At 38.2% G+C, this 12,832-nt stretch overlaps 1 protein-coding gene across 2 annotated transcripts in view; it reads left to right on the forward strand.

Annotated features, from left to right (window-relative positions):
- Positions 1 to 13: 13 nt before the first annotated feature.
- Positions 14 to 12,832, forward strand: part of CNOT10 (CCR4-NOT transcription complex subunit 10) — a 58,581-nt gene continuing 45,762 nt past the window's right edge. The window contains exons 1-3 of one of the 2 annotated variants that reach the window (XM_085573243.1): positions 32 to 231; positions 1,472 to 1,519; positions 12,321 to 12,423. In XM_085573243.1, the coding sequence (XP_085429369.1) occupies positions 12,420 to 12,423 (4 nt within the window). In that variant the 5' untranslated portion in view covers positions 32 to 231; positions 1,472 to 1,519; positions 12,321 to 12,419. Of the gene's footprint in view, positions 232 to 1,471; positions 1,520 to 12,320; positions 12,424 to 12,832 lie in introns of both variants that reach the window. The other variant, XM_085573242.1, reaches the window with a different exon arrangement.

Consider the following 12,832-nt stretch of genomic DNA (forward strand, 5'->3'; position numbering starts at 1 on the left):
GGGACCCGGATGTGGGGGGCGGGGCCGGGGCGGGGCAGCGCCGCTCCCCTCGGCCGCGTCCCGCAGCGGCCAGCGGCTCCCGGCACGGCCCGGCTCGGCTCGGCTCCCGGCACGGCCCGGCCCGGCCCGGCTCCCGGCACGGCCGCCGTCAGCGCTGCTCCGCCGTGCCCGGTGTTGCCATGGCTCCCCGGGCAGCCCGGCCCTGCAGGAAGCACCTCTCGCCCAAGAGAAGTAAGTGCGGCTCAGGGGCAAGATGTGCCTTTCGGGGAGGACGGCGTGGTCACCCTCTCGAGAGGCCTCGTTACTTGGTGTTCCTTCGCGAGTAGCGCTTGAGAATTCGGAAAAGATGGGTCACATCAGCATCATTTGAACAGATCGACTTTGGCTAGAAGTTCCAGGAGAAGCAAGCGTGCCAACCCTCTCCTTATACGTTTCCTAGGGTAACACAAGAATGGTGCTAAATTCTGTAAAAATTCAGTGGGTGAGTTTTGTCCCTTAAGGGGAATTCAGGGAAAACCTAACGCAGGGGTTGTTTCTTTGTGTCCCCCCTTTTATACAAAGGATTCACGTTCCCAGGGACTCTGGCTGTGCGGAAAGGTATTGGCTGTATTAGCGACTTATGTGTGCCATCAGTTTGTACTTTTTTCTTGCTGCTCTATTGATTTTTTTTTTTCCCTAGAAAACACTGATTTTAAGTAGTATTCTGAAACAGGAAAAAGAAATCTATTTTTCTTAGACACATGTTTCTCTCAATGGCTCTCTGTTGCTTTGCAACCCAAAATACAGACATTTCTTTCACATTTGTTGTTTTAATAGGGACCAGCTGTTGTAACATGTAGGTCACCATTCATGAAAGTGTATTTCTTTCAGGTACTTCAGGTATAAAATAAGTGAAATGATGGTAGCCATATGCTGAATTGGAGGTATCTGTCACAGTAGGTGCACAGTTATTGATCAGAAGTATTTTGCCATGGACAGAATGTAGGTGCAGAAGACTCACAAAGTTTTGATGTTGGTGCATTATCTGCTAAACAGGGATCACTGAATAGATGAATGCTGCTGAAAAGCTGCCAAGAAAAAAACCTTTCTGCATGACTACCCTGCAAGGCCTCCTTATTGCCTGCCTTCACCTGTTATCTCTGGTTTTCATCACTCTTGGGCCAACTGACTTAAATCACAGAAATACAGAAAAATTGATGATTGAAAGGGCTGAATAACTCTGCTAATTTAATGAGCTGAATCAGCTTGTGAGAAGTGTTTGACAAGCAGCAGAGCCAATACAAAGGGTGGGGAACCGAATTGACCAGAGAGTAAGGGGAAAAGAAGGGTAAAGTTTGAATTTGGAAAGAGTGGGATGGGAATGCTCATCTGTTTACTGTCACAGCTCAGCTGCAGGTTGAGTTCATGTTCTAAGAGAAAGGGGAAAATACACAAAGAACCCCAACAGATTCTTGAATACATTTCCTAACAGAAACAACTTCATAGAGTCCAAACTTCAGCCAGCTACTTCAATCAAAAGGTATGACATTGTTTTTAATATAATATGAGAAATGGATTGCTGTTTATCCTGGTGTGTGGTTTTTAAATTTTTGTGAAACTTTATTAAAAAGGGGAAGATCACTGAAATTTGATGAATTAGCTTTAAACACCTCACTTGCAGAGGCACTGAAAGTAAGGAGAGTTTTCAACTACTTCATGTTGCTTGTTATTTTAAATTATGTTTTTTATAACATTGTTCATATGTGAACGATATTCAATTGAGATATGTAAATAACATAATGCTAGGACTTTTTTAGAAGTTAGAATGTAGATGACAGAAGTAATATTTAAATATGTTAAAGTAGAAAATAAAAAGCTACAAGGAAGAATGGTGATAATAAAAGCTTGCTACTTTGTGCTGAGTTAGGAACATATTGCGGTTAAGAAAAGATGGTGCAACTTTCCAGATTTTTTACTATTATAGAGGCTAATATTGCTATCTGTGGGGAAAAAAAAAACAGCCTGGTAATTATAAAGCTATCCAGGATTATTCACAGATTATTCTTTCTCTCTCCTCCTTCCCCTGACATCCATTCATTCTGGCATCTTTTTAAGGTGGCTTTCACTGCCTCATTCTCTTGTCATGGAGGATTTTGCTGTGTACCTGTGAAGGAATGTGTATAGTTAAAATTCCCTGGGGATTCACTTACCAGATTGTCACACATGAAGTTTTGATGGTGGTTGTGTGATGTGTTTTCTACCTTTAGCAGAAGGCATCCCACCCCTCCCATCCAGCCCCCTCTCCATTTTATTTTTGTCTTAAGAGTTGCAGAGGAGAAAGTGAAAATGGAAATGCTTGGTCATCATGCTCTCTCAGGTTAGGTTACAAAAAAATCAGGATGGAAGCAAAAATGTTGAGAGAATCAAGCCTTCATCAACTGCAGTGTGCTGATAGAATATCCCAATTAAATTATTCATAGAGTTAGCTGTACAGCATGACAGAAAGAGGAAATTTAGAAAAGCTACAATGAAGCAACCATAGAAATGCAGGGGGGAAATCAGTAATACTTTTTTCCTTTCCTACCCTGTGAAATAGCTGCCAGAATTATCTTGCAAATGTATAGTAAAAACCGCTCCGAGTAGCATTTTCAAAAATGAGGGACGGATGCCTAGCAAACATTAAAGCCTCATTTTCTTCTACCTCACCCAACCTGTAGCTATTTATCCAAGGGCATTAAATACAAGGCCTTACCTGCTATCAAATTGTAAGTTTTGAAGTTAAAGTTTTTGATTTGATACTATGTTATACTCAGTGGCTGGTATACTTACAGAGGTAGGTGTGCCTATACAATACAAAGGTAACGAAGAAACAGGTCCCTCAACTATGCTGAGAAATCACATGTTTTCAGCTGGTGATTGTTACAACCGTTCTAACTGGAAACAGCACTGCCAACAGCTTAACTGCGCACATGCACAAGAGTAAACTAACTGCAGCAGCTTCTCACTGGTGAAATAATGTAATTTCCTAATACAGGCATACTGTCCATCCCTCTGTGAGTCGCCCTGGGGTGATGCTGAAGAGCAGACTCTGGGAGGGAGCCAGCTGTGCCAGCTGTGCTGACCAAGGAGGCACCAACAGGGGGACACCACCTGTGCATCCTGGGAGTGCAGTCTTGCTTTCTCTCACACTGTGCCTTTTCACTTTCTCATGTGTTTTGACTCTCCTGTGCTTGTTCTTAACAGGAGGCTCCTTGTTGTCTGTCTCTCTTCACTTAAAAACTTTTGTCTGAGTTAGCAGTGTATGAAATTCAAAAAGTAATGGTCTAGCTTCCCTGTATGTGTCTATTGTCAGTGGCCAAATACTATAAAATTGTTTGCAAATTTAGAAGGTATTTTTTTCGTAAGCCTGTGGAAATGAATTTTTATAGTTCAATTACATTTAAAAGATCCAGTTTGGTTTCTTAGAGAGACTTTTGCCTTTAAGGCAAAACTAGCTTCTTAGCAATGTTGACCTTGTTGTTGAAATCAAAATTATAGAGGTCACTGTGCTCAATACATGCTTGTAGTTTGCTGTGCAAAAAGCTTCCCTTTGAAAAGGCAGCAATGAAGAAGCAGAATACATAAAATTTCCAAAAAGATGTCTTGTTGCCTTTGGTTGTAATGTATTCAGAAGTATAAAACTAAGTCTTTCAAAGAGAAAGACTGGGTGATTTATCATTATTCTGATTATTTATCAGAATTTGTATGCAGTTAATATTCAGAAAGCATTTATGAAGTTGGTAATGATTTTTGAAAGTGGCTTTTCTAGTATTAATAGCCAGTCATCTGAAACTTAATCTTGAAAGTGAATTACTAAGTGAATTACAACATTCAAGTTATTCTGTCAAGAAATGAAAAAAATGTATGACTTACCTGAATAGTTGCAATAGCAAATTTGCAAATGGATTACTTTAGCACAGAATTAATATTTCAATCTGTGTGCTAAAAAAATTTGTTAATATGAACTGTATAGATAATCCTTAAGAATAACAAACATGTCTCAGGAGCCTTACTGGGATTAATCCTAAGAAATACTAGACTCTGACTAGTTTTGTGTATCACATTTCTGTTTTTCACTTGACCAATAAATCTTGTTATTCATCCAGTTATGGTTTGTGCTGGTTGGTAACATAAGCTCTGCAGACCGTGCAGCTGTGTACCACTTAGTTTAAATTTATTTTCTACATGCTGCGCTGTAAATTTTTAAGAATGGTCAGGACTAGCTAACTGTGAAGCAGTATATTATGGCCTGCTGAAAAGGAGAGAAAAACTGTTTTATTTCAGTGTTTGATTTTTGAATCTAAATTTGTTACCAGAACATCTTAAACATATGTTTAAGTACACCCTTAAAATTACGTGGAATCAGTGGGATTTAAAATGTGCTTTACATGTCTCATTGATGATTAAAAATATGTGCTTACTGTGAATATATAGAAGATGCATAACCATGGAGGGTCTGATCTGAGTGTCCTTGTTTTCCATTGGGAGACCAGGTACATTCCCTCTCAAGGCACATTCAGCTCTTTCATGGGCACATGGTGTAAGTACAATTGTTCCATTGGTTTGAGGAGGATAATTTCTTCCAAGAATGAAATGTCTCAGGTTTGGTTTGGTTATTTAATACAATATTGTTTATTCAGAAAAAATATATATGGATAAATAATTTTTCAGATTAATGTAGAGGCAGTCAGCAGCAGGCACTTCCCTGTGTTTTGTTTACAATTCTGCCTTTTTAGGGAGTTCTTTACCTCAGGGAGCTGAATGATTGTTTCTCAAGTAACTGTTTTCTTTATAATGGCTTTTTGGTTGCTAGATGGCATGGCTACTTGGATAGGCTAACATAAAATAAGGATGTGTTTGTGGTGTGGCAGCTACTTTATGCATGTTGTCTCAAGGTAACCATGAAGATTTTAGTGTTTGCTCTGTCTTCAGTAGGAATAAGATATTTTCCATTTACTGCAAAATGAGAATGATACATGTAATGTCCTCAGTTTGTTTTTTTTTCCACAATCTAGTCTTTAAAGCCCTAGAGAGTTCAAATATATATATATATGTATATATATGTACTTTCTTAAACTACTGGATTAGAAATCACAATTTTAGCTAAGTGGTACATTGTTTCATATGTTGGAGGAAGATATTCTTTTCCATATTACTTTTGATATGAAAATCTTTGGTGATGGATGATGTATGTTCAATAAAATTGCCTGGTAAAATCATCCTCCTCCTCAGAACTGTATAAATGGATGACTTTGGTTAGTATAATCAAGTTATGAATGTGTGACTAACCTGTACTGTGCTCTCTGTGAATTGGTAGAAAAACATAGCCCAAACAGAAAATAAACAAAAAATTGACCATATGAGAAACTGCCTTAGAATAGCCTTAAAATGTCTTAGGATGTCTAACAGAAAACCAAAAAAAGTTATTAATATGATAAGAAGTGAAATAGTGGCAATGAGAGTTGAGAGTTCTCACTTGAAGGCAAACCTAAAAGAAATAATGCATTCAGTAAACAGAATTATGAAGGTTCTTTAGCATGGAAGGAGGCCCGATTGTTTTTGGATTTTTTTTGGCTTTTGTTTAAATTCTGGTGAGAGCTATCCTTATGTTGTATTAAGAGATGTGATGCACAAAAACAATGAGCAGAACTGCCTGCAGAGTGCCAAGAATATGTGTGGTTGAGACACATTTTAACACGTAAGGCAACATTTGAAGAATAGGGAGGGGGGATGCCATGGGATGAGGGGAGAGCCTCAGATCTCAGCACAAGGCTTTTGTAGCTGTCCTTGAGATAAACAGAGCAATGGGACAGAGCCATGATGCTCCTTTGCCTGACTGGTTAAAAATAAGCACTGTACACACTTCATATGCATCTCTCCCTTGAATGTGTGGGAGGAGAGAAAAAGCCACACAGGAACAGATGCTCTGTTCTTGTCCTGTTCATGGCACCCTCCTGGGTTCTTATCCCTGCCCTTCGCCCAGTGATGCCACACTCGAGGAAAGGCCTCTGTTTGATTCTTAATCCCTGTAGGATGGGAGCACATCTGTGGATGGAGTTGAGAATTAACTGATTTTTTTATAAGTGTATTGACTCATAATAAAGGAATAAATATTTCATCTTGTGGACCATAAAAACAATTTCTCATTATTTTGGTAAGAATCTTGACAGGATAAAGAAAAAGGATCAAATTTTAATTTGGGGAAGTACTATTCTATGAAACTGATTCACAGCAAGTATACCTGAGTGAGTAAAATACCAGAGAAAAGTAAGGAAAATAAAATCTTGATTTATTCAGCATTACATATTTTCTAAGAAAATCAGGGTGGGTCTTTTCCCCCGAAACACTATAGCTGTCCAGCATTCTGTTTGTCACTTGGGCTTCCTGTGTTTGGTTTAATTTTTTTTCTCTAAATTCTTTGCAAACTGTCAATGCAGCATCTATGTTTAAGATGAAAATTTGCTAACACTTGACTGTATGACTACAATGTATTTCTGAATGTATTTCAGCTAAGTTCTCTGAAGGTTTTGAAATTAATATTGATATTTATTAGTGCAGTGTTCCATGTTTTGGAAGGAGATCAAGATCAGTTGAAGCATTTGTCTGGCTCACATCATATTACATTGATTGCATCTGAAATCTCCAATTGCTCTGTTTTGCCTTTGGACAGGTGTTTAGAAGGTTTATCAGGAATGTTAAGGCTGTGTTGGATAGGTATATGGGCACATCATTGGGCTGATTCTTCCCTTGACTTGAACTAAATCAAGTGAAATCCTTGTTAAGCCAGATGTATTGCAACAAATTAAAATGGGCATGAAAGGATAGTCAAACGCAGGCTGTTTCCTGCAGGCTGTTTCCTCATATTTATTCATTCATTCAATGTGTGAGGAATACAGCAGCCAGGTACAGTAGCAATAGGACATTAGGATGGCAGAAGGGGAATGAGGAAACTGTCCTGCTTCCTCTGCTAAGCAAACACAGATCTTTCTAATTATATAGTCTGATTTGAGATATGTGTTAAAGATTTTCAAAATATATGTTAGAGTATAAATTACTGTAATGTGAACATTGTATGGTTTCATATTGGGATAAATACATGTAGGCTGTATATTCAACTTCAGTAGTGTTTTGCTTGCTTTCATAAGAATAAATGTGTATACACAGCTATTATGTGATGATATTCAATAAATAAATCTAAATTTCTGCAGAAGGCCACACACTGAAAAAAAAAAATCTTCATTTTAAATGTTTTTCTGTGTATCCTTTCTCTTAAGCTACTTGTCTTTCACAGCCCTTCCTTACTCATCTGTAAAACTTGAATGCCTTTCATTCTCCCACCCACCAAGTCGCTCTGGACCATTAAGGTCCTGGACCTTCTGATATTGTGGCACTTGGAGACATGATTTAGTGTCAGTGTTAGGTAGATGGTTGGACTCAATGATCTTGGAGGTCTTTTCCCACCCAAGTGATTCCATGATACTATGTTTCATTTGCTCTGTGATAAATGGTATCTTCTTCTTATGGTATCCACGTGTTTTGGAGCTCTTTTGTGTCCTCAAATTTTTTTTTTTTTTTTTTGAGGTTTATGTTGATCTTTGTGCTGGTCTTTCCTTCATTTTCCTTCATGCTTGTGTCAGGATAGAATCTACTGCCTAAGCAATATCTCTCATTCCCACTCCTAGACCCCTGCCCTTCCCGAATTCAGAAGAAATGCTGATATGACAGTGAAGCACTCAGTGAGATAAGTGGTGGACTTCCTGAAACTGTGTTCTCTGTGCAGTGTCTATTAGTAGGAATGACTTGCAGCAACAAATTTGCAGGATGGAACGGAGCCAGAGAAACCATGAGGAGTGAAAGATGTCCAGGTTACTTAAGCAAATTGGGTTGTAAAGGGGGAAGATTGGAATATGTGAGAAATTAGGGTAGACTGCTCTTAAAAAGTGCAAAACCATTGTCAAGTGTTCTGTTGATCTTTATTTCCTACTGTTTTAACTGCATTTCTTCCCTTCTCAGGTATCTCTTAGGAACTTGGTGATGGTGATGTCAGTTACATATATTAAGATACTTAATATAGTAATGTCACTACTATTTTAAGATATTTCTTCCAAAACTATAAGAAGTCACGTCATTCTCAGAATTGTCACTAAGCTTCAGAGTCATTGTAGTGACTTGCAGGGCTCAGCATTTCAGCAAAGCCCTCAGTGGAAATGCTGAAAATCTTTTCAGTTTGCGTGTCAAAGGTTATGACAGACTTAGAGATGTATGGAAAAACGAGTCTGTTTCATACAAATATTGCATTCCAGAAAAGCAAATCAGTAGAGAGCCAGTGAGGAGAAAGAGCTTGGTGATCCATGGGATTGGAAGTGTACAGTGGGAAACTAGGGGTGTAATTACAATACACGGCGAAGTATAGTACATAAATAATTGATCTAACCACCACTAATCTATTTCCAGAAGTGAATTAGTGCAGCCACCTTAGTTTGGCTCTGAATACATGCTGTGGAAAACCGGCTGTCTCAGTGACAGAGGACATCGGTTAGCACATTCCTTTCAGGCCTATCTGCACAGCTCTTGGGACCAGGGCAATGCGGGTGTAGAATGTCTGCAGTGTCTCTGCTCTGACAGGTCTGGTGTCACAGCCAGCTGGGACCTCTTCACATTGCATACCACAGTAGGAGAGATGTGCTGTGAAAGGGCTTGCCTCAATGAGCCAAGCTAAACAAGTATTAACAGATGATATTATTTCCTCCTCTGAATGCACCATCACAGAGGTAAATCTCTCTTGAAGCCAAGGAACTGTGTTAGTAGGAGAGCCTAAGTCATCAACTGACTAGGAATACACTGACACTAAAAACTGTCTCTCCTCTGACAGAATTTTCTGTCAGAGGAGAGACACTTTGAGACTGCCATCTGATAGAGTTAGTTACTAAGGGAATTTGGTCAGTTTCTGAAATAAATTCAGTGATACAGCTGCAAGTGTAAGAGTTGAGTACTTGCAGTGATTTAGGAGTTCCCTTCTGGTCCTATGTTCATATGTCTCACAATTCTGTTCCAAGCATCAAGAGTCAACAATATATCCCACTATTGACTCATCTGGGAAGAGGAGGGTCCTAATTATAACCTTGTGGAGTAATATCCTGCTCTTCTCTTTCATGTATCTCTTACCTACATATATTATTTCAACTACATTTCAGTTAACACAGTTGAGGTGTGAAAGCACTGGTTGGTCTGGTAGCCAGAATATATAGCCTTAAAAATGGGTAGGAAATTAGTCTGCTTCAGTTGGACAGTTAATGAAGAAGTTTGTTTTATCATGAGTCTTTTTAAGTAGCAGTGATAGAAGATGGGAGCTCTTGGCCAAATTTCTTGTAACAATGTGCCAAACAATATACATCATGATTTCAGTCATTCTAGTCATGAGGACCTGAGAACTGCTGAATTCAGCCAGATGAAAAGTCTACCTAACCTAGATACTTATGGAAAAAATGTCCAGAGGCGGTCGTGCTTACAGTGATCTTTCCATCATGCTCTTCAGGCCTTCAGTGACTGGGAGACTCTTTTGTTTAACAATTACTGCTGACCTACTGAAAAGAACTGCTGAATCAATGAAGTCATGATTTTTCTGGTCTACATACAGGTTGTGCCTCACAATATCTAATGAAAGTTAGTTTATTATTAAAAAAAAAAAAAAGGCATGCCTTCCAATATTTATGTTGTGAATAATTGTTATCAGGAAACCTTTTGAATAAAATTCATTACTTGATACATCACTTTCATATTCTCCTCTAGATGTTTTTCTAATTCTGTCATGATGTTTTTGATAATGGAATGACTAAAGCTCCATATAGTATTCACAATTTGTTTGTGGCCTGAGTGTTTAGAGGGCAGATTTTTCATATTTTTAAATAAATCCCAGGTATGTTTGTTCCTTTAAGCATTAGATATTTTCAGATTTCTTTCCTTGTGATACTAACACCCCATATATATACATATATGTGTATTTTCTCTTCCCTTCTTGATGTGCATTGCACTTAATGACACTGAATAACCTCTGGCATTTTATCACCCATTCAGTATTGAACCACCTCCAAAGCTTTTCATAGCCAGTCCTAGATTTCCTCAGCCTAATAGATTTGTGTCATCTGATTTTTTTCCCTTTGTCTTATTATGTGTGTTCTTTTTCATGGTGTTTTTGAATATATTGAAGGCCCACATCTGTCAGCTGAGACTAAGTCAGTGAATCCTGAAAAAGACTACAAGCAATATAAAATATGACCTTTAAAAATAACTTAGCCTTTTTTCTTCTTACAAAAATGAATTGTACCCTTTTAATTTTATTATTTATTTATTACATAAGTAGATGTATTTATAACTTGTTTTCACAATGCAGTTCTGCTTTTCAAAGCACTTATAGGATAATGGAAATAAAATATGAGAAATTCACTGCTTTCTCATAAATATCACACGTTGACATTAATGATGAACACTTTTTTCACATTTACTCTATGGGATTCTTTCTTGCACATAATGACAATTTAGGGTGATTGTCAGGAAAGAACTATATAAAAGAATCTGTTATTTTAATTTTTTAAATGTTTAGGTTGTCTTTCACTGTCTACAATTTCCTATTGGCTTAATCCACTATACTTACTTACTAAGCTATGAATACCTGCAAATCCTTTAAAGGATTAACTGTATCTGCCTGCTAAGCTTTCCAAGGCAGTTAAAAATAACTGCAGGCTGATTCTACTGACACACTAAAAATTGGACCTGCTCTACATTTTGTGTTATATTTGTTGCTGCTTTGACAGATGTGATACAGTCTGGAGGTACTTAAAACCTTCTGTGAAGTTGTGTTGACCAAATGCTCTCAATACCCTGGTTCTGACTAGCAGCTGTTTTCCCTCACAGCCCAAAGAGGATCGCATTTGCTTTGTCTTGTGAAAAATGCCAGTGACCAAGAATATACAAACTGGACAAAGAAATTCAGCTTGATATCAATTTGTGAAATAAAGGTGTCCTTCTCTGAAGAAAAGGCTTTGATTTATACAAGTGGTCTGCAGTGCAGTCCTTCCTGTTTGATATGGCTTTTTTCTAGCTGTACTCATTGACTTCAGAAAATGGGCCTCTTTTCCACACTTACAAAATTGTTATATTCCAATACAATATAGGCATGTGTGCTGGATGCTGCTAGATATTGTTAGGAAGGCAGCCAAATATATTATATTTATCATTATATATGTAAGTGGAAGCCTTACAGGGAATGCACAGTTCTTCTCAATGATCTGGAGAGTGCAGGAGACAGCAGCACATTAAAATGTGTACTGCCTCTATTCCTGTTGGCTGTCAAGGAAGAAGAGTTGAACTTCACCACCTTCCTTGAACAAGGAAGTTAAATAGTACAATATATAAAATGTAAACTTTGAGACAAGACTTTGCACTTTCTGGTGTTTCAGGTATTTTCTCCTGCAAGTCTTGTACTGCTACAACAAATTTCTGGCTGCAAAAGGATACCATAAATGCTGGTATTTTCATGCTGTCAAAGGACAGAATGGGACAGTGGTTCTCTGCTACAGTGATTTCTATCTTCATTAACAGATTGTTTAGATTCCTGCACAAAAAAAGCAGAAGTGCATACAACAGCTGAAACTGGTTCTCACACTTGTAGGAGCTGAAGGCATGTAACATGGCATAAAATTATTTCCCCCCACAAGTGATAGGCATCAGGCTAATTAATACTTAGCTGAGTGCATGAAACCTGCATTTGTTTAAAGCTGAAGGGGGAATATTGAAAGCCAGATTCAGTCAGATGTAGGTACTCACAAGGGACAACTCTGTCAGCATTCCTTATAGTGAACTTCTGACTGTAAAACAATATATGGATATTGAATAATATGAACTTGGGTTGGGGATTGCCAGCCACTCTGTCAGAGTGTAAAGCACTGACACAAATACAGAAGGAATATTGGATCCATCAGTGTGGATTCAGCCTTCAATCCCCAAAAGTATAGCTGCTAGAATTCTTTAGCTTAGCTAGTTGAAGAGCTAAATAGCTGCTGATTGATTACTTAATTATTATGCTATTTGGCAGTAGGAGGGCTGTAGATTTTCCTGCTCTTCTAAATATGTAAGCAAACTGCACAACCCAAGCTGAAGGTTCTAGCTCAGACACAATAAGCACTGTAACTCCATTAACATTAATATGGGCTAATTTATGTCTAAAATGCGTATTAAAAATTGTGCTGAGGCAACTTAATACTGAGCTGTATCACACAATCACGTTATGCTTTTACTATTTATAGCTAAGGGAAGTCAACAAAAAGTTGGGAGAGTTACATTTTAACCCCTTGTTCCAGTCAATGTCTGCCTACGTGTGGCCCTCATCTGCCTGAGGAGGTGCCATGGGTAAGCAGATACATTGCTTGTGATACTTCAGTGCTTCTTAGAACTAATTGCAGAATTTCTACAGTGCCCTGTATTGCACTACTCAAACAACAGATGTCACAGACATACCAGGTAGATTGTGTGGTTCTATTTATTTCAATACTGATTCTTAAAATTAGGCATATGTTCCTCAATGTTTGGTTTTATCTGAACTTCACCACAAACTGTCAAGTTAAATTTTACTCAATGTGTATTTTTGGAGGGAGAAAATGGACTTGTACAAAATGCACTTCCTAACATTATTTAGTATTTTGTTGTGAAGAGAAGATAGCATTCTTATGTTTAAAAAGAGAAATCTTGTGGAACCCAAGCTTGTCAAATTTTTCCAGAAACTTGCTGGTTGCCTGCCAGCTCTCTACCCATCACTTGG

The sequence above is a fragment of the Lonchura striata genome, chromosome 2 (genome assembly GCF_050655825.1).
Source record: "Lonchura striata isolate lonStrDom1 chromosome 2, ASM5065582v1, whole genome shotgun sequence".
NCBI lineage: Eukaryota > Metazoa > Chordata > Aves > Passeriformes > Estrildidae > Lonchura > Lonchura striata.